At 43.0% G+C, this 22292-nt stretch overlaps 1 protein-coding gene across 1 annotated transcript; it reads right to left on the bottom strand.

Moving 5' to 3' along the window:
* Positions 1-4559: 4559 nt before the first annotated feature.
* Positions 4560-20114, bottom strand: ZRSR2 (zinc finger CCCH-type, RNA binding motif and serine/arginine rich 2). The gene is made up of 11 exons (XM_082278220.1): positions 20050-20114; positions 18199-18278; positions 17954-18050; positions 17548-17656; positions 17151-17237; positions 14883-14921; positions 12702-12817; positions 8321-8534; positions 5961-6016; positions 5685-5794; positions 4560-5058 (listed from the first exon to the last, which is right to left on the bottom strand). The coding sequence occupies exons 1-11, from the start codon at positions 20094-20096 to the stop codon at positions 4577-4579; spliced, it is 1437 nt and encodes a 478-aa protein (XP_082134346.1). The 5' UTR covers positions 20097-20114; the 3' UTR covers positions 4560-4576.
* Between the last annotated feature and the right edge of the window lie 2178 nt (positions 20115-22292).

The following is a 22292-nucleotide window of genomic DNA, read 5'->3' as shown; positions in this document are numbered from 1 at the left end:
TTATTACAGTGCTTAACCTGTTCTTGAGCACTTCATTAAAAAATGTTGAGAATACTGTGTCCAAGTTTAGTTATTTACATCCATTTAAATTGTAGAGAAAGCAATAAATTAGCAAGTTTTTGGAAAGCTTGCCACATTAAACATGAAATTTATTTAAGTGGATGTTAAATTGATGGGGTAGTACCACTTCATTTGAAAATTAAACCACATGTTGGGAGAGATTTCTGGATAATACAGACTGAATATTCAGTTATTTTCATAGAATTCTGAGCAAGTCAATACAACGTTTACAATCCTGGTCTCAACCAAAAATATGTCAGATGAATCTGTTCTCCACCTTTCTAAAAGAACTGAACTGCTGCTTGATGTTATCAGCAAAAGCATGGGGAAAAATTACCATCTTTGGGCATTTCTGAAATTAATTTGAAATGAAATTCTGGTTTTTGAATTTCTGGTCTTGTGGGGAAGGGTTTGGTGGGGGGAGGGGAGCTAAATAATAAGTAAGAACTTCTGGATTGTTCAGGCAAGTTGATTGTTGTCTTGAGTGTCTTCAACTTCACTGACTTAAGTCTTCAACTCAAAGAGGCCTTCCTAAACATCTGCTGTTCCTTTTGGGGTAAGGCCACGATGATGGTCACCCTGTGGCTGCCTCTGTCAAGTTCCCACGTACCATGGGTTATGGTTGTCCAGCTTGCTTTGCAGTCTGTCCCATGGCTCGACAAAGTGTTCCCTGTCCATGTCACATCAGTTTTGGTTTTCAGCCATAGATACTGAATTCACCTGATACATCAGTGCTGAGCAGGAGTATATGTGGAATCACTGGGGTTTATTTTAATTGCAAGCTTACAGTGAAAGCAAAATGAGCTGCACTCTTTGGATGATGTAAGAAAGTAAATGAAGCTTTTAGGTTATTAACTACCATAGACGTCCATGTTTCACGTTTTGTAAGAAGTGCTGATCCAGGACAGGAAGCAATAGCATCTTTTAGCAGGCTCTTGCATGTCTTCAGAAAAAAACCAAGTTATTTAGTGCACAGGAATGTCACTGGTAAACCTGAGGGCAGTTTCCCATAGACTGAACGTGCTAATACAAAACCGGATGCAAAACAGCCATGCTGCCATCACAGGGCATAAAACTGGGAGAGGAATCACTTGGGATGCATTTTGGACAATGTGCCCTGTGGATAAGGGCTAGGGCAGAGAGGGAAGGCCTTGTTGGGTGTCCCCAAGAAATGCCTTGCATTCAACACACAGACATGTGCCAGCCCTCCTCAACCCCTGGTGGGGGTTGGCTACTCTGGACAGGCAGACAGGGAATGAAATCCCACAGAAGTGGCCACCAGCTATAGTTGGAGGGAAGGCACTCTGCTGCAAGGGGGCAAGCCCAGTTCCCTGATGCCTTAATTCTGCTGAGCAGCAACAGTGTCCATGCCTACAGGGGTTCCCACTGCACTGCCACTATTCCCCTTGTGCTGCTGAACAAGGCAGTGTTGCTGCCTGGCTGGGCAGTTCCTCCTCCACTGAAGGGCAGGAGCAGCACCTGCTCCCCACCATGACTGAAATGGGGCATCTGGCAGGCTCTGGCACTGCCACCCTGAACTGCTGTGTAAATGCCAGAATTACTCCAAAGCACCTTTGTGATCCCTGCAGAATTCACAACTGAAAAAAAGTATTTTGAAAGCTGCTGCTTTTAAGTAGTCATTAAAGTCAAAACAAAACTTGGCCCCTATTAATTCACTTTACAAGGTCCTTTTCTGTGAATATGTGGAATAACACGTTATAGGAACAGGCTATTCCTTACAAATTTAAATGCTTTCTGTGTTCTTCTGGGGCTTCTTCCCTTTGAGAAAGAAAATAATTAATCTTTACATTAAAAAACTTCTAGGCTGTTTGTCTCTCCAGAATAAAATAGCTCACTCAGATAATAATAAGGAAACACAAAACCATGCATATAACACTACTTAAGGTTATGAAGCAGAGAATACTGAAAAATACAAACTGCGAAGTTAGGAAACTGGTAGAATCCCAGGTTTCATGCTAACAAATGCAAGCTAAATGTCAGATCTACAGCACTCAAATTCTGTGTAATAAACAGTGTGTGAAAGTGAAGGGCAATCACAGCTACCAGTCCTACACTGCACAGGTACAGCCAGCACGTTTAGGTCCAGACCTCAAGAAAAACAAGCTGAAGCTTCAGCCATTGTAGTAGCAGAAATAAAGTATATTTTAATTTTTACATGCATTTCTGAGCAAGTTTGGTTTTTTGATTTTTTTGTTTTTTTAATACAGCCACTCGGCTTTCCAGATCCTGTTACAAAACTGTGGGGACAAGGAGCCTAATTACCCATTCTCACATTGGTGTTACTGGGCACTTAGTTTGTAATCCCACGGAGGCCTGGTTTGCTTATTTCACCTGACTGGTCACAGGTTCCCACCACCTCCTCCAGCACTTTATGTGACAGCCGATTTTGCTGGGATAATGCTCCGTGCGGTCCGGCCGTGTGACGCGGGATGCACAGCACCTGCACGGGCACAAGTCAGCTCTCACACCACAGCTGTGGGAAGCAGGGCAGCCCCAGGGAATGGAAGATGTTACCAGCCTGCTGGTGGCGAACTGAACCACAGTTTGCTACATGCTGTGCCAGTGACCCAGCGAGATAACTGAGCATCTATGAAAAAAATAAGAAACCTCAGGGAAAATTGGTTGCTAAGGTGTAGTGAGAAAAGGTACATTGTAAGAAACTGGCGGTCACAAATTTCTCAAATGGAATTAAAAACTTAGTGCTGTCTATCCTTTGAAATATGCCTTTCAAAAAAGTTATTATTTCAAAAGTTACGCTATTAAATTACAACTCCTACATCTGTTAATAACTAAAACATTTAATCAAATTAACTAAGCTACAGCTCTGCCTACAGTTATGACAATATATAGTGAAAGTCGGGTTTGAACTGAACATCACTTTTGTTGGATTACTCCATATTGGACAAGTTACACATGAAGAAAGAAGGAAAAATGTATAATCAGCATGCTAGGTGCAGTATGCATTTAGAAAAGCAAAAATACATATATATAATATCCAGAAGCAATGTTCACTCAATCTTAACTATCGTGGGGAAAAACATTCTTGCTGTGAGGAATGCTATTGGTAAAAGTCAGATACCCAGATTTTCTAAGGGAGTTTATGTTACAGTGTTGGGAGTTGTAATGAATTCCTATTTGGGAGCACTTCATGCCTGCTTTAGGCTTCTAACTCATGGGGTCTGATCGATTCTCTAAAGGCAGGAGCCCAGTTCTTTGGAGAGGCTAAAGACAGGGAGTTATCTCTACAGACCATTAGGGCACTTGCACCTTCAGTGCCGCAAACTCTCTCCAAGTGTCTGAGGACACTGAGGGGCCCAAGTTAAAAACCTGAAGATAAGCCATGTGAAATACAGTACATCTAGCAGCACAAATCTTTTAAATAAAAGTGAAAAAATACTGGTAAGGATTTATCTAACTGCAGGTACTTTGCTAATATAGCTGTCATTTCAAAAGGGTTTTGTCCCAGTAATTTCATTTTTATGTACCCTACTCTTCACCTTGGCTGTAGGAAAGCAAGGCAGTAAAGTGCCTTAAACTGTTCGTAAAATAAACTTTAAAAGGCTCTAAGTCAAGTCCTCCTCTCCCAAAAACACAAAGTATTCTTTCATGTATAAACCCTTCAGTTTCTTCAGCCACTCTGCAGCCATCTTGATTGAGCCTTCACAATCACATCTTTGGTTCCCACACGGACACTTTCCACCCCTCCAGCACAGGTTAGGCAGGTTGTTTTCACCTACAAATGGTGTGCAACCAAGAGGTATGCAAAGTATTTCTAACCTCACTAGAGGATTACAGTTCCACGGTCTCCACTCTTATTTGGGGATTAAGGTACTGAATAAACTGATTGTTTCTCTGTGTACTTGCTACTTGGTTTTAGTCTACTGCAATCCCTACAAGCAATCAGCTCAGCAGCTCAGTGAGGGCAGAGAAAAATCCAACACTCATGACCAAAAAGCTCCTACTGGCCAAGTATTGTACCATCAAACAGTGATGTCTTTGAGATCCCTTTTCTCCAACTCATAAAACAGTTAGATTTTCTTTGTCTAGAAAGAGATTTCCCATAAACAGATGAAAAATACAAATGGCAGTCATCTACACAGACCTGGATCTGCAGTGTGCTGGGGTGTGAATTTACTGCACACTGGCTGATCTGTACTAACTCCTTACAGGGACAGTAAACACTTAACACACACATAACAGAAATAAGCATATACCAAAGAGGCTTCACTTCTCTATTTGTACTCAGTGTGCATCCAGGTGTTGCAGCAGTTCAGAGGGACAGAGGAGCTAGAGTACTTGACATTCACACCTTCTATAGGACGTAAAACTTAATTTTCTCAAGCTTCGCACACAGTAAACTATGTTCCTTTATTAGGAAGAAACATTTTAATGTGCAAGAACACTTTATTTGAAATTCAAATATATCTGGTGCCCTATTGGAAAGATTTCTTTGTCAGCTCTATTTTTATCAATTAGTGATTTCTGAAAGTAATTCTCACTTTGTTTTGGGAGTTTCACTATTTTTTCCTCTGCTGCTTGATCTCTTTTTACCCCTGCTCCTGGATCGAGAGGAACTCCTGCTTCTGCTCCTGCTGCGTGTCCGACTGTGACTCCTGCTGCGACTGCGGCCTCTCCTCTTCCTGCCCCTGCTGTGAGACCTCCTCCTTTCTCGACTTCTCGACCTCCCCGACCGGCGCCGCCTCTTGTTTTTGCGGCGATTCTTTTTTCTCTCAGACTCTCCGTTTCTCCGGTAGGAATGGTCGGGGCTGGGGCTGCCCCTTCTCCTGGACCGGCTGTAATAGTCGTCACGATGGCTCGATCTGTTTCTCCTCTCAGAGTTTTTAGACAACTGATGAGTCCGTTCAGGAGAAATACGTATGTCTCTATTGGCCTCCCAAAACTCATTGTTTGGATTTTTGAATACATGAAGAAAGTTGCAGTGTTTCCCTCTCGGACACTTCTGCCTTTCAAATAAGCCTGCAACAGATTAGGGTTTGCTTTTTTATGAACCAGACCTGTTAAATCTCTTTCTTCATTATGTACGTACTGGAAGAAACTTAATAAACGGAATTTTTGCTTCTCCAAACAGAAGAACATGCATCTGACCACCTACCAATTTAATTCACACAAGATTAATTTTCACTGTGTACTTTTCTTGGAATTAGCTTTTTAACAGCTATGAAGATTTGGTTTTAGTTTAGAACAAACTTCATTTTTCATACCTTAATGTAAGAAGGTAAATCTAAGTAAGTCAAATATAGTTACTGCTAAGAACCGTTGATAGTCCAGAAACTGTTGTTGCTTCTCAACAGATAAATTAGCACTTCCTGTAGTTTCACCCTAAGATTATTATTTCTAAAGTTATAATCCAAACCTTCATTTCTAGACCATGGTAAATCCACTAGAACAATTCAGATGCTTACATGACTTGGTGTAGTACTCCCTTTCTTTCTGGATCTACACAAGCAAGTTAGCACTTTTGTCTTCCAAACAGAAATGAATACAACATTAGGCAGATCTGAAAGCTACAGACTAATCCCTCTTTCTCACTTCCATGAGTGAGTACTCTTTCAATAACACGTATTCTCTTTTCCAAGACTCACCACATATGGCAGTTTTCCACCTCGTCACAGGACAGAATTCACAATGAAGCTGTCTGCCTGCATACCATCGTCCACTGAACAGAGCCAGAGCTGCCTGACAGTCCTTCTCCCTTTAAAAACAACAGACAGCATTACCATCACACAGTTATTTCAGACACCAATTTTGGGCTCCCATTACACTATGAGAATGAAGTGGATGGACAGTACAAACACTTCTCATTCATGACTCAGCTCTGGAGTTCAGTTCTAACGCTTGGTAAGACTGCGAGTACTTACGACTGGTACTGGACGTACACATTTCCTCGTAGGTGAGGCTCATAGTTGCAACTGACCTGAGGGGATGGAAACAGGAAGTTAGGGCAGTGGAAGGTTTATGCTGTACAGCAGCTCACACATTCTGAGATGGGCAATTCTCATTTATGACAGTTCATCCATATCAACTTAGAGATGATTTTCTTCTGAATACAGTGTTAACCAAAAAACAAAACAAAACAAAACAAAAAACCCCCCAAAAAAAACCAGAAAAAAAGCCTTTCTGGCTTATGTTTGACTGTTTCCAGCACTATGCTTTGATTAAATCTGGGACCTTGGTTTCACTTAGTCCACAAGACAGCTTGTACTCCATTGTCTTGCACTTGTCTGGGCCAACCCTACTATGCAACATCCAAATCCTGCTCTGACAACAGTTAGTAGTATCCTCAAGTGGAAATGAGGGATTCATTACAGTAAGCGACTCTAGAGGAGTGTATCTTCACAGCGTCCCGTGAACTGGGTTCGAAAAGCTGAAGACACCATCCTTCACTGTACAGTTCTGAAAAACCTTTTTTTGTAATGATTTAGCATTCAAAGTGTATCTAAAGCTCTCAAAAATATAAAAATTACCTTTGAAAAAGCTTGCTGCTTGTTACAAAAGATTCTGAGACGGGTAGGTCCAAGCAGGTGGAACCCAGTTCTCCGGGGCAGAACTGCAATTCCAGCGTCTGTTGCCTGCAGGCCTTGTCCAATATTCACAGCAAACTAGATTAGTGGCTCCTTTCATTCCTGAACCCTGGCTGACCCTCAGGGAATACCTCTTTGTATGCTGGATCAGGAAAGGGCTTCAGCCACAATAACAAGCAGTTGTATAATTAAGTATTACAGGATAAGGAGTCAAACTATTTGAGATAAACAATGTCAAGACAAGAACAAGTGAGAATGATTTTGACATAGCCATTTCTGGGTAGGAGAAGAACCCTAGTCTTCTAGGGTAGTGTTTTATTAGGATCTTCCAGATTCTGGAGCAGCTTCCCAGAAAAAACAGCCACAACAAAACCTTGGACTACACTGGAAAAGGAAATCAGCTGAAAGACAGGTGTGTATAATCTGATTCTAAACAGTCACAGAGTCTCAGCTCAGTCACAGTTAAGATCCCTGCAGCCAACATGTCATTCCGTAGCATCTCTAATGTAGTTAAAATGTCCATGAGAATCACTTTGCTGTTGCACAATTGTCTCAGAAGCCACGAAATGCCACACTAACAGTCACAGGGACCCAAGCAGGTGCAGCTTAGCACGGCTGCACAGAATGCCACTACAAAGCCAAGGACCTGACTTTGCTCATAAGGCTTTTCAAGCCATGCTCCATAGGAAATCTGCATCCTGTGTTCTAGTAGAGGACAGCCTGCTAATATCCCGTGAGTCAAAGTATGGAGGGGACACTCCACTCCTCCAAACAAGTGAAGGTTTCTTACCTATGAAGCTCATGCAACTATTGAAAACTCACTCTTTCTACTTTTTATCTTGCTTGAAATGCTAATGCTATCTCAGTCCTGAGGCAGTTGTCAGTAGATGAACACAAAAGGAGAAAAGGCACTATGTGCCTCCTGGTGACTTCAGGAAAACACTCAGCAATGGCAAACAGAAAGGGATGTTGCAATAGATTCTGATACAAGGAGATTGCACCATCCAGGCTGCATATTTTGGGGCAACATGGGACTGTCAACACACATCTGTCATCTCTGAGGTCTCCATTTACAGATCCCTCTTTGTCCCCAAAAGAAATCATAATATAAATGGGAAAAAAATCAGTACAAAACATTCAGCAAACCAAATGCACAAACTAACGATGGATGACAAATCTCAAGACCATTTATGTAACTTACCTTTCTGTAATTCTTCCTACTGAAATATCTGCTATCTTTTCAGTTCATTGTAATCTGATTTTATTTTATTCAGCCAGTCCTAAAATGACATTGTTTGGGTGTACACTCCAAATATATTTCATACCCCACTATTTCATTCCTTAGGCCCCAATACAGTAGCTCAGATGTATTTATATTGTCTAACAGTCTTAGTGGACCCTCTGGGGCTTAGCACACGGTAAGAAAAGAAAGGACAATGGAATAAGTGGACTGTTGAGCAGTGTGAATAACTTGCAATATATAAGCACCAGCTTTTGTAACAGTTCAGGGGAATGGGAGAGAAGATTCACCCAGAGTAAGATGGTGCTCTGTAAGAGTAGTGACAAGTTTACAGGTGACATGAGAGATGCAGTCTGCTGTAAGGACACTGCATAGTTCCCTGGTATACACAGGCTTTGGCTGGGGCATGCTGGACAGAACTTCTCTTAAGGCTCATAAACCACACTTGGATGCGTACCTTGAACTGAACCACCTTCCCCACATTCTGAAATTCAGGGAGCACGTCCTCATAGAACTCCAAGAACTGCTGGTAGGTCTCCTCATCACTGTACTCGAGACTGGCATCTGTGTCATAGTCGTCTCTCCGGCACTGCTCCATGCCAAAAGTGATGAACATCCCTCGCACGAGCAGTGTCTTGCTAGATGTGGGGTAGTTATGCTTGCGAGAACACCTGGACAGGTGTAGTGAAGAAAGAGAAGTGGAAAGATTGGCACTTTCAGCAGAAAAAACACTTGTGAAAGCTTCAAACATTTGCCATTTTCACTTACAGTTACTATAAAAGAAAATCCATTAGTGGAAGATCAAGATATTACAATTACTAAACCAAATCTTTTGGAGTGAGTTTGTAAAAACCTTAATGCTTCCTTAATGCCATTAACAAACACGTTCTTGCTTAAGAAACCACAACTACAAAAGCTATCGATATCAGTGTCACAATGAGCGCTGAAGTAATTTCTTTTAGGCTACTAGGGTTAATGTGTCCCCATTTTCTGAAGGGCTTAAAAGATTGTCAGGAGTCTTTCTATAAAGAGATTTTAAAGCAAGTCCCTGCTCTTCTTTTTGCAAACTGAACAACTTTTACTGAAGTTGTTTTCGTCATATAGGGATGGAAAGCAGCACATTTAGACCTGCATCTGGATGAGTACAAGACTGGTATTTTTCCACTTCTAACAAAAACAAAAAAAACCAAAACCAAGAAACCACATGAAACAATAACAAAGGTTCTTCTAAGTCAGTCTTATCTTGATCTGCATCTTCTTGGCAGCCATAAAAGTATTAGGTCTCCCTCACCATGCATCATATTCAGGCTACCTTACCAACATGCTGAAATACAGTTCTCCCCTACACATCTTTAGATTCAGTAAGAACACAGATGTTCTCCATGTTTATTTCACTGTGCTTTATGATTCCCATGCAGTATGTCCCCAAGCAACTGGGTCATACACTCTCCAACATATTTCTCCTTGTCATGACATGATCAGAAGAACATCCAGACTAGTCTAGTCTCTTTATGTCACTGGACAGCACAGACAAACTGCAGCGAGATCAGGTCTCAAAATGGGCAACTACAACCTAGACTCCAGCTAGGAAGCTTTTCTGCACCCAGTCAGTCAGAAGTGGACTCTCACCTTCTGGTTGACACCTTAGACTTCAAAAAGCAAACAACAAAACAAAATCCAATCTCCAAACCCAAAACTAAACCAGAAGACAATTAATTTGATGCTTATTATTTTTTTACATTTTAGAAGCTGCCTCCTTTTGCTGTTCAATTTCAATAGAACACAGAATATTAAACCCAACCAATATTGTCTGTACATAAAATGATACATTCACATGACAGAACAAAAGGAACCCAAGGAAAATGAATGACTCAAGAATCCAACATTACTGCAAAGCGTTAGGTTTTGAATTACTGGGGAAATTGGTAGTAGCAAACTCAGCCAGTTTTAGCTTCTTCAAGACATAGTGAGCTTAGACAAGATTCAGCAGTTATTTGTTGATAACACTGGCTCTTAGTTTTGCACAACTCCTTCCAACCCATCCTTCCAGTCCTACCCTAGCTGTACCAGTCCTTCAACTCACAGACAGCACCAGACATTACAATGACCAGATTATGAAGGAAGCAGGTATGTGAGGAAAAAGAAAGAAGATGAAAGAGAGTGTCATAGGTTAGCAAGCATAGTCCTGGAAGGGACGTCCTTGCTAAGGGGTGCTTACAGTTTCCTCTGGGAACTGATAGAACCTATCAGTGGCCAGTTTGAATATGGACAATTCTCTAAGCCACTTAAAGTTGTGACCACCTCTGTGATCCACATTTAAGAATAGGCAAACTCCCCCTCCAAGCCCTCTCTCGTTTCCGGCGCTGGCACAGGTGGCTGCGGGCCCCGTGTGGGGGCCAGCGGGCCTGGCCAGGCCCTGCTTGGGCCAGGCTGGGCCGGGCCACGGCCATCCTGGAGCCATGGACCTGTTCCAGCCATGGAACCCCCCCACTGCCTTGCCGTGGGCAGCCGGAGCAGCTCGGCTCTCCCCCCTCTCCACTGCGATAAGAAAAATTCAACATTCCAGCTGCAAAGCTGCAAGGCCGAGGTGAGATTAACCCTTTTACTGCTGTGAAGAGCTGAAAACCTGAGGGAAGAGAGAGAGGAGATGCTTAAAGCTGAAATTCTGTTGTGAAGCTATGATATATCACAGTATCCCGTTGTAATTTCATGAAGATATGGGGGGTGGAGTGTTCAACTCGTAAGCAAAAGCACCTGCGCTGAGATAGGCAGATGCTGATGCAGCTGTAATTTCATGAGAAGTTTGGACAGGGAGAGATGGACCAGATGAGGACTTTTGCTCCAAACGGGAAAGGAGAAAACCTCAGTACCTAGAGATGCTCCCAGAGATAGTCTTAATGATGAAGATGATGAAGACCCTTTGCTCCCAGGGAAGGAGAAGGGCCTCTGTTTTTGTTTCTGAATGGCTCAACCTTAAAATTGTACCCCAAAAAACTTCAAGAGTAGACCCTCGAAAGCAGTTGTGGGAAAAGCTGCAAGTCGGGGGAAAGGACTCACACGCAGGCAGAGAGACTCCTCTTCCTGAATGGACTGAACAATATTTGGAAGTGGGCGGCTGTCTCGTTGTGATAATGTTTTCATAGCATGAGCAAGAAGAGACTTCTCTTTCTAAATGGACTAAACAAGGTTATTATGGAAGTGGTAAACAGACTGAACATCTTAAGGGTTGTTTTTTCACATTGTCAGTGGGAGAAGGGAGGAAGGTGGGGGGAGGAGGAGAGTTCTGAAGGTGGTATAATTTTTTTTTTCTTCCCTCTTTTAGGTCTGTTAATAAACTTTATATTCTTTCAAGTTTGGTGCCTGCTTTGCATTTCTCCTAATTCTTATCTCACAGCAGATAAACAGTAATGAGTATTTTGGACCAAACCACTACACTAAATTGGTGTTTCCGCCCGGTTACAAACCGAACCCGCGACAGAGAGGTAGCTGAGATCAACAGGGGTTAAAAGAAGAAGGGCAGAGTATGTTTCTCAGTATTTATTTTCCAAGGGTTATTCATAGTTCAAATGCAAAGTTCAAAGCAAAACTGAATTTTATGCAATCCATAAATAAGCCATGGAGGCTATCTCCATTAAGGACCACTGAAACAAAAACACTGCGAAGATTACAAAGACCTAGACATTTGAAAAAAAATGCTGTCTACAGTGACATAGCTGGTGAAATTGTTATTATGGAATCCAACACATATTTAAGAATAGAAAAAATGATGTGAACTTGAAGCTTCCATATAGTTGAATTATTTTATAATTATCCACAGTATACATCACACTGGAACAAATTACTCCTAGGATAAAGAAAACTACAATAGCTGGACCACACATGTTTCAGTGATACAAGTTAGTAAAATAACCTCAGAAGTTTTTGCTGAAGATTGATGTAATAAATATCAGAGTACTTCCCTGCTAAGCTGTTGTTTCTCCTTAGCACAAAAAAAATCAGGGATTTTCCAGCCAGAAGCTGCATTTGGGTCATCATTGTCTCTGGTCGGCGATGAACATGTACTCCATAAACTAATTTATACTTCTGGCTTCCTCTACACCCTCTGGCAACACGTTTGCCATTTGTTTCATATGAGAAAGTCCTTTCTTTTTCAAAGCTGGTAAACATTCAGAGACACCTAACTAAACTGCAAATAATCATTCCCACCCTATTCCTGAGTTTGCTGTTCATCTACCACAGCCCTCCTCCATCTCCCTCTCTGAAAGCAGAATCTGGACTTGTCAGCCACTTCTACAGGGACGTTGCTCATCTCTCATCATCCTGATGAGCTTCTCTGTTCTTGCCTTTTACTACACTTCCCTCCTGAGATAGGGCATCCTGTCAGTGTACCAGAATCATGAATGAATGTATTGCACATTTAAATAGTGAGAACTCTGGAAGCTACGTGACAACTTTCCCAACTGTGCAGATTTACCTTAATTTACTTTACTCCATTTGGGATTTGAACAGATGCAAATCAGAAAATATAAAAAATCTAACATATGACATATCAAACCTGTACTAATAACAGACCATATACATTCTGGCACGTGTTTAAGCTAAGGAAAACTCATTCTGACCAGTGTAACCAGAACGCAGCCAGAATGCACCATCAATAACATGCCATAACAATAAACAGCTCAATTCCAGCCAGGCAATGCTCTGCTCCCAATCCACATCCACATCCACAGAAGTATTTTATGTGGCAATTTTTCCTCCGTTTGCTTATGACCTAATTAAGTTGCCTCTCTTTCATCTCCCCAACACACTTCTATCCTGGTATATATTCAATGGATTACCTGTCTCCAAATCGGCAGGAACCTGTTTTAATATAGAATGGGCAGTTCGCTCTGTCCTTCTCTGTTCCCAGATTCTCTGGGGGCTCTGGGTTGTGCCAACTCACACCATTCTCCAGCTGTGGAAGAAACATTAAAGTACACAGAAGTTAGAGACAAATAAAGAAATAAAACTAACTAAATTGACATGCAGTTGTGAGCACTGTGTTTCTACAAAGCAAGCTGAACCTAATTAAAGCATTGTTTTTCTGCCTTGTACACCTGTGTTGTGGTTTAATCCCAGCCAGCAGCCAAGCCCCGTGCAGCCACTTGTTCACAGCCCCACCAGTGGGATCAGGGAGACAATGGAAGGGTAAAAAAAACCTCATGGGTTGGGATAAAGACAATTTAACAGGGAAAGCAAAAGCCAGGCCCACAAGCAAAGCAAACCCAGGAATTCATTCACTGTGTCTCACAGGCTGGCAGGTGTTCAGCCATCTCCAGGACAGCAGGGCTCCACCATGTGTAATGGTGACTTGGGAAGACAAACTCAATCACTCCAAATGTCCCCCCCCCCCTTCCTCCTTCTTCTCCCCCCTTTATGTACTGAGCATGATATCAATGGTCTGGAATATCCCTTTGGTCAGTTGGGGTCACCTGTCCTGGCTGTGTCTCCTCCCAACCTACCATGCACCCTCTGCCTCTTCAGCAGCGTGGCAGTATGAGAAGCAGAAAAGGCCTTGGCTCTGTGTAAGCCCTGCTCAGCCATAACAAAAACATCTCCACATTCTCAACCCTATTTTGAGTGTAAATCCAAAACGAAGCCCCATACTAGCCACCATGAAAAAAATTAACTCTACCCCAGCCAAAACCACCATAACCTGGCAGAGAGAAAGCTACAACTATTTACTTATTTTTCTCTGCAACAGCCCAAAGCTCAGCATTATCACTCTTAAGTATATAACTGCATATAGAAAAGGTTAAAATAAAAGTAACCTGCTAAAGGCCAGAATTTAAAAAAATTAAATTCATAGTTAAAACTGGAAGTAAAAGTGTCCACACTGATCATCTTGGATCATTAAGATTTCTATAATTCAAAATGGCGTTACCAAGTTGCAAGCCTTGAATGACTACAACCCAGACACATATTTAAAAAAGGGAATTTTCATTCTAACCAAATAATCTGTAAAGCTGACTGGCCTAAGTTCTCATTTTAAATCAACTGAGAACTCTTTTTATTCACAAGCAGCATTTGACCTAGCTACCAGTTCTGTTCATGACTTGCAGCCATAATTTTCTATCACCAGAACAGCCCTGTTATGTCAGCAGTAACTGAACCCTGAACTGATACTCTAATGCAGTCTCTAACATACCACATTTCTGACTATTCCTTCACAGACATGACTGCTAATGCATCTTGAGCTCTGGGCAGGCAGCAGTTCAGAGCACTTTCCTACCCATCTTATGAAATAGATTCCCTAAAGAACTGTTTAAACATGATTTGGAACCAAATGTAACTCCAATGTAGCTATGGCAGTCAATAAACAATGGATAACTAAGTTAAAACATTTTTTCAGATTCATGCAGTGGTTTAAACAGAGCAAGAATCTTCACAAGTTTAACCACATGACAGGGATAAAAGCCAAATTATTCTTTAAGGCAATCTCTAAGATTCAAATGAAAACTGCAGGGTTTTTTGCTACACACTGCCAGCTTGAGATCCATGCTCTTCCAGGCATCCAAGCAGTCAAGCTTCTCCCTCCCCCACCTTTTTATCTTTTCCTTAAAGATCTGTGCCCTCCTCTACCACTGAATCCTCTTATTTACAGCCTGACATCTGCTTAAAAAGACAAGTTTATCTGGCCACCCAGGACTGACAGATTTATTTAGAATTACAATTCACAAATAAACCATCATGCATAGTGTTTTTTAACAGCACCCAGCAGTATTTCCAGGTTCATTTTGACTCAGACCTCCTGAACAGTCATCAGCATGCACAACTGCACTGCCACCAACCAGCCAGAAATATGCTTAATTATGTTCCACCCAGTAAATAATTGTTTACAGCTCATGCAAGCCACTATATATTAAATTTATTCAGGCCCTTAGGTTCTCGAGAGCAGATGGACAACATGCTAGAAGGCAAACACCGGGTGGAAATTAAATTACTTTTCAGTTCTTTTTTCAAAAAGTCTCTGAGCATACCTGGCTTTCAGCTTGATCCAGCATCCTCTGCACAGCTGCCTATAAATGGTGCAAACACAGGACTAGTGAAAACCCTGAGGACACGCAAAACATCTGGTTTCTTTAGTTAAGAACCTAATTTACAATGCTCAGTGATTATGTATAATGAAAGTGTGATGGGGTTTGCTTTAAAAACAAGAGATTTACTTTGGCTCTGTAGCAATTCATGTACTACAAAGCTGTTAAAGGATACATCAGACAAGACCCTCATGTAGATTATTTTCCAAACTAAATGATAGACAATGTCAAAGTTTAATTTTCTTTTTTAAAACTATCATTGAACTATCGATGCTTAAATCTGTCTCCTGCTCTAGTACACAGCCTGGTTACAGTTAAGTCCATAATGGTTTAGTTGCACTAAATGTTTTAACTTACACATTTTATGGAACACACAGAAAAACACAATGTTTAGTGAGCCTCTGTTGAAACAAGAGATGCAACTCTTAAGAAACTTAAACATCATAAGTTAACCACATCTAGCTCTCCAAATACAGGAAAGCAATGAAGATATTCTTTCCCTTCCTCTTCCTAAGTGGGCTGAGCAAAACAGTATCACTCTCCAAAACTGGCTGGACACTACTTCTAACAAATTGTTCTATGAAATTCCTAGGAAAAAGACATTTAAACATAATCAATACAAGAAAATATGCTAGGATCAATTTAATTTGAAAGAGAATTAATTAAATTAAAAAAGAGGAAATAAAAATTAAAAATGTAATTCAAGATGAGGACTCAGACAGCATCTGGTACTGATCACCAAGGATGTCAGATATTATCCACCCTAATAAAGAAAAATGAAACAGAACAAACAAACTCCCCAAACCACACAAACAAAAAAACCAAAGCCAAAACCACTCCTTCACCCTCTCCAAAAAAGCCTCAAACCACCACCATCCATCAAACCAGAAAATCTATTTCTTAATTTTAGGGAGGAAAATTAGCTTTTTTCTTTTATCACTGTTACAATTTGAATAAACTGCTGTTTCAAGACACAGGCAAAACCAATTAACTTTCTGCTGCTAAAATGGGTGACTCCACTCTTAGCTGGGTATCAGTTCCCTCTGGGTGCCTGTCAATGCCCTCTATGAGCCAACAACTCACTATCTCAGTAAATAATAACCCAGAAAAACAAAAAGCAAAGAATTCAACAACCAAGCAAAAAAGAAAGCTGCATCCATCTAGTTCAGGGACACAAGTTATCCTACTGAAGGCTTGGCAAACCTGGACAGAGGGGAGGAATAAAATCTTGCTGTTATCATGGTTCAACTCTCTTCAAACTATATCTCAACCCTAAATAAAGGACACGAGCATAATTTTCTCTCCCTACTCTGCAAAAAGAGAAATGGACACTCAGTACCTGAGGGAGTAAGACAGAAAATACAACAACTGCTGTTCTTTGGCATCTCTTATTCAACTGTTACATAATCAGTGGCACAACCAACTATTAACTGCAGAGAGACAGAACTGTCTGCTCATGGCTCTTCTCCTGCCATGGCTACCAGACACAGCCACAACACACCTCCCAGTGAAATGACTGGAAACTTTGTGATTGTGGAGAATCTAAAATGGCCAGATCCTAGAAAGCTGCAGTCACTCTTCAGTGGCAATAAGACCAGTCCTCACACTGCATTACTGTACAGGACATCTTATATCCAGGTCACTGAACTTCTAAAACTTAAGAATAATGTATTGTTAACAGAAATGTTATCAATGACTTATATCTTCAATATAATTTTTTATTCCGCCCAAGGAGCTCTGAAAAAGATACGTCCTGTTGGATGAGTCAGGTAAAGAAGAGCTGTAACACATCTTTTGATTAAGAACTGTGTTAAGGAACAGCAGCAATGTACTTCCATATTCCATATCCTCTTTGAGCATTTTCTTCAGCACTGACTGTGTTCAACTGGGACATTAAGGAAGGATTATCTTTAACACATGATGCAGAAAGTGCACTTATCAGAACCTGCATTGGCACAGTGCCTTCATATTTACCTGATGTAAACAATTACATACTGTGAACAACCAGATGCATTACCAAGAGTTACTTCAGGGTATCTGGACCTCCTGGATGCTCTTTAACACTGAATAATAGTTTAGTAACTTAGACAGAATGGGTTAACTAATGCATTTGCTAATTATAACAAAATCCCTCTTCAATATGCATAACTGTTGCATCTGATCATGTCACAGGATATATAATATGTATATCCTCCCACCACCAGGAATCACCTCTCTCTCTCTCTTCTCCTGTTGCTTCTGCTGTGCCACTTCTCTCTCTTTTCTTTGCTGCTCTTCCCATTCTTCTTTGATCTTCCTCTTTGTAATAAAAAAAAAATTAAGGAACAAGGTTTTACAATCAGTCAAAGTCAAAACTACCATGTTGCATTACAACTCCTTGACCATTAAGTTTTCATCCAGTCAGAAGCAACTAAATCTCTGACAAAAACCATTTTAGGAGTTGTTTTCTTTTCTTTTCCATTGTGCTTTTCCATACAAAAGACAGTAGAGTCTATGCTTTCAAACACAACAGCATCAAGAAAAATGAGTCCATCGCAAAATAATAAAAGGTATTATACTAAGTCTACCTTGTTGCCAAGCCCAACTCTAAGTTTTTATATCTTTATACCTCTTCTTCTTCTTGACGCTTTCTTGCAGCCTCTTCTTTTTCTTTCTTTAGCTTGAACTCTTCTTGGGCCTTTTCTTCTCTCAGCAACCACTGCTCATGTAGTTTTTGTCTACCAAAGAAACCAGACACCACTTAGACCACCCACTTAATGACTACCCATAACTGATGCAACTGTCATAAATACAACTCAACTTTGTTACTATAGTAATAACTGCAACTTATCTAATCTTCTTTAAAGGAGAAAATTCCATAGGAATCATTCAGGCTTTAGAGGAAAGGACGGTGTAGCCTGACATACTCAATAAAGATTGTGTTTCATGGAATATATTCAAACTTTTCAAAGTACCAAAATGGAATTGATTACAAAAGTGTTTACTGCATATATGCCATTTTCTAGATTTCTCACCTTTCTGCCTCAAGTTTTTTTTCTTCCTCTTCTTCCTCCTCTTCTTCCACTTCCTCCTCTTCCTCCTCTGACACAGATTCATCTTTTTCTGCAGCTTCTGAGAAAAAATGCATGAGAAGTTCAATGCATCTACGTAACATCTACATGATGCTACAGCCAACAAAGATACACAACATGATATCTTTTAAAGAAACAAAAAAACCCCAATCACTTCTAGTTCCACTGACAGTACCAAATTCAGTTACCTGAGTCCCTTAGTTTGGCAAGTGCCTGCCGCTTTTTTTTCCTCTTCTCCTTCTTTAGAATAGCTCTGTACTTTTGATGGCTGAAGATGAGAGAACATTCCTTATGTTAAAACAGCCAAACAAATAATTTTTACTGTCATATGTGCACTTAATTTCCTTCAGCAATAGAAAAATCCCACAAACTGCACAATTAACAAGCACTTATATGAAACAGTAACTCCACGGCAGCATCTGATGTGACAAGGACATCTGTAAATCTGTGGCTGTGCTGTTAAGCCTTGCATGTGGGCAGCAGCAAGAAGACACCACACATGGGGTCTAATCCTATTTAAGTTGTGCAGTATTTGACATCATCACCAACTCCATGAAATCTCACTCAGCTCCTAAAACTTGGTCACTAGATAAGATCAGGAAGAAAAGCTTGGAGATCTCCTACCCTACAATTTTGGCACACCTTTCAGCACATTCTAGTCTTTTATTTACAGGACATGAAATTTCAAGTCCTTTCTCTTCTCCTTTGATATTCTCCACAGGCAGCAGTCTCAATGCACAGCTAACAAAATACACTCCACAGCCCCCACAGACAATGCTCAGCTCTGCTCTTCTGCTACAGAAGCTTGGCCAGACTCTTCCTTGCTTGTCTGACAGCTTTGAAGAGCTGCCTACAAGCAGCACCATGTTTTCACTATGGTTAAAATGCCTCTGATGTCTAAAAACCTTTTCACATCAGGCTCTTTTCTTTCAAGTTTCATTCTATTTTTCCTATTCCTAGCCAGTTCATAATGGAGAAATAGGGAGGGACGATCTTCAGCTCTTACTATTGTGCCACACCAAATGCTGACGGGAGATCAAAACCTTCCCCTTTTGGAGTGTGTAATTTTAAAGATTCCACAAGCGTAACTCAGAACTTCACCCACATCTCCACTCCTGTTCAGGATTGCTCACATCCTCACCACCTGCACACCTCTGCGTGCCCAGGTGACACCACGGTGCGTGTCCTGGCAGCAGCGCCTGCCCGCACGGACCAATGTCCCCACCTGGGCCCTCCACCTCTGACCCGGCCAGCCTGGCTGCTTCTCACCTCGTGTCCCTGCCTGAAACGGATCGCATCCCTCAGCAGGTGCCTGGGGCTGACAAGCGATAACTTCCTTCCCAGTTCCCTGGGAACTTCCCTTTCTTGACACCCAAGGAAGGGACGGAGGAACTCCCCTTACTCTCAGGCTAGCACGCGAGGAGGAGCAGCGGAGCCCAAGCCGCTGCAGTGCCGGGGTTCGCCTCTCCCTGCAGCCGCACGACACCGCAGCGAGGCCTCGGCAAACACCTGGACACCCCGACCGGGGAACGCCGTTGTGAGCATGGCTGCCCTGGCCCACAGCCTCCGCGCCGGGGCTGGACGGGGCTCAGCCCGGGCACGCACATGCCGCTCCGCGCCGCGGCCTCCGCCGCTCCCCACACCACCCACGGCCGCCGCTTTCCCGGGCTCGGGACGCTGCACCGCCCCTCCACAGCTCGGGCGGGCAAGCACAGCGGCCCCGCTCCCCCCGGTTCCGGCCGGGGGCGGGACCGGCAGCGCCCCCCGCCCGCGGCTCCGCTGCCTCCGGGCCCGTTCGCCGCCCCCAGGGCGGCCGCGCTCCCGTCCCGCGAACCTCCGAGCCCGGCTCCCCCCGCCCCACCGGGCCCCGGCCGCGCGGAGCTGCGCCACTGCCGGGCCGGGCCACGGGGCGGCCTCAGCCGCGGCCGCCGTGCGCTCGGGCGGTCCCAGCCAGGACGAGGCGGCGACTCTCCGCAGGGACCCGCGGGCCCTTCCCCTTGCCCCGGGGGGTCCCGGCCCCGGCCCGGCCGCGGCCTCACCTCGGCTTCCCCAGGGGGGGCTCGGGCACCAACATGGGCGCCGCCATCTTGCGGTGCCGGCGGGACGTCACGTGACCCCGCGGCGGAAGGGCGCGCAATCGGTTCCGGCAGCCGCGCGCGGGTCGGGCGCGCGCCGCGTTCCCGTGGCGGGGGGGGCTCGTGTGGCCCCTCCGTCCGGAGCGCTGCCGAGGCACCGAGGGCACGGAAAGGCGGCACTGGGAGTCCCATTTACCGAACTCTCTCAAAGACCAAAAGCGAGGGAGTGCACTGAACGCTCTTTTGTCACAGAATCGCAGAATGGGCCAGGTTGGAAGGAACCACAGTGGATCATTTGCTCCAACCTCCGTGCTCAGGCAGGGCCATCAGAGGGCACAGGGCTGTGTCCAGACGGTTCCTGAATATCTCCAGTGAGGGAGACTCCACACCCTCTCTGGGCAATCTGTCCCAGTGCTCGGTCACACACAGTAAAGAAGTTCTTCCTCATGTTCAAGTGGAACTTCTTTGCATCAGTTTCTGCCCGTTGCCTCTTGTCCTATTGCTCGGCACCCCCTGAATATGGTCCACCCCTGGATCCATCCTCTGGCACCCCGCTTCTGATACTCGAATGTGTTGATGAGGTCTCTTAGTTGTCTCTTCTCAGAGGAGAACAGGCCCAGTTCCCTCGGCCTTTCCTGATTCTGTGTAATGTCCTCAGCCCTGCTGGGTAACTGGGTGCCTGTGCAGTCTCAGCTCACCTGGGGTGTTGCTGCTCATGGCAGTGCCTGAGCGATGCTCCGGGCAGTAACTGGCTGCCCACAGCCTGTGCTCTGGGAGCTGTCTTGGTTGTGTTGGGAATTGTGTGTGGGAACGGGGGTTTCGGTGCCTGCCATGAGGTGAACTTTTAGTGTGTCCTTTGGCTGCTGTGAGCATGGCTGCCCTGGCCCGCAGCCTCTCAGAGTTGAGGGAAGTCTCAGTTCCAGTGCAGCAGCAGCAGTAGCAGCAACACACCGGAGTGGTACATAGATCAATTTAGCTCACACTGCTGATGTATTCCCATCATCGTCTCTGAGGCATAGTACCTGACCTGATTATAAACGCATTTCATGGCAGGAAACTACTCCACACAGACCCTCATGGTATGATGGATGGAAATATGCAAGTTGTCAGTAATCAATTCCTCTGCGACAGGAGTGCTAGATTGCAGCCTTCGGAGGCAGTGTATTTGTAGCTTTCATTTGGGCATGTTTTGCGTAGTTATTAATAATGTACATTGTTGATTAAGGTCTAAATTATTGTCCTAAACCACAATGTGTGAGCTTATTTCCTATATCCTAGAGGTACTACGCTGCATAAACAGCTAGAGCTGCTGACGGTGAAGTACACGACAGCAGGCTCCATCAAAATCTGACTAATTGACTGTGCTGTTCGTTAACAGCATAATGAGTATCCTCTTAGGTTGAAGCTCAGTGAAGTTATTCAAAGCGAGCATGTGACTGCTACAGTCAGCAGTTACATTTGCCACTTGACCAATGAATATTCAGACCGTGACCTCTCTGCTGTTACTTAACCATGTGCCAGATCCTAGACTCTCTTTTAAAATGAAGGAGTTGTCATCAGTAGTACTTTCACTGTTCTTGTGCAGAACATACATGTAAAATAACACATAATTTGCTGTTTCTTGGATACAGAAGATGGCAGTATTGTGCATTTAACAACTGATGAGCCATTGACACCTGTGAAAGTTTTGAAAAAAACAGCCAAATGTGTTTTGTAATCTTATTTCATTAGGAAATTATAACTTTCATCCTCCTTTCAAGAGAGGAAGTGCCATAATATTAACCTTCCTTTAAACTATTTATAAGTCTAAATTGAGAAATTCAATAATTTCTTTCTTTGGTATGCTACATTTCATCATGGTATTTTTCCAGTGTTCTTAGGGAAGGCACCATCTTAAGCTTATCTATTTCAGCAATGAAAAGTAGGATTTCATTTTAAGAAAACAAAATATAACAGCTATTACAGATATCCATAATGATTCTGGAAAAAGCAGTCATTCTCTTCAAAGCAGGAATACAATAGTTGTGTTTTTCTCCATTTTGTTTATTGCTATTAATTTATACACATACAGCAACTTGGTCTTCACGTCCAGGTGCAGACTTCCATACAATTTAATTAATACAGTGTCAGAAAGAAAAAAATATGGCCATTCCAGGCAAGAGCCATTCACATATCCAAAGTAATATTGCATTCCAGTCAGTAGCTGT

Source organism: Coloeus monedula (assembly GCF_965178545.1).
Source record: "Coloeus monedula genome assembly, chromosome: 3".
Taxonomy (NCBI): Eukaryota; Metazoa; Chordata; class Aves; order Passeriformes; family Corvidae; genus Coloeus; species Coloeus monedula.
This window is presented reverse-complemented; position numbering and strand designations above follow the sequence as displayed.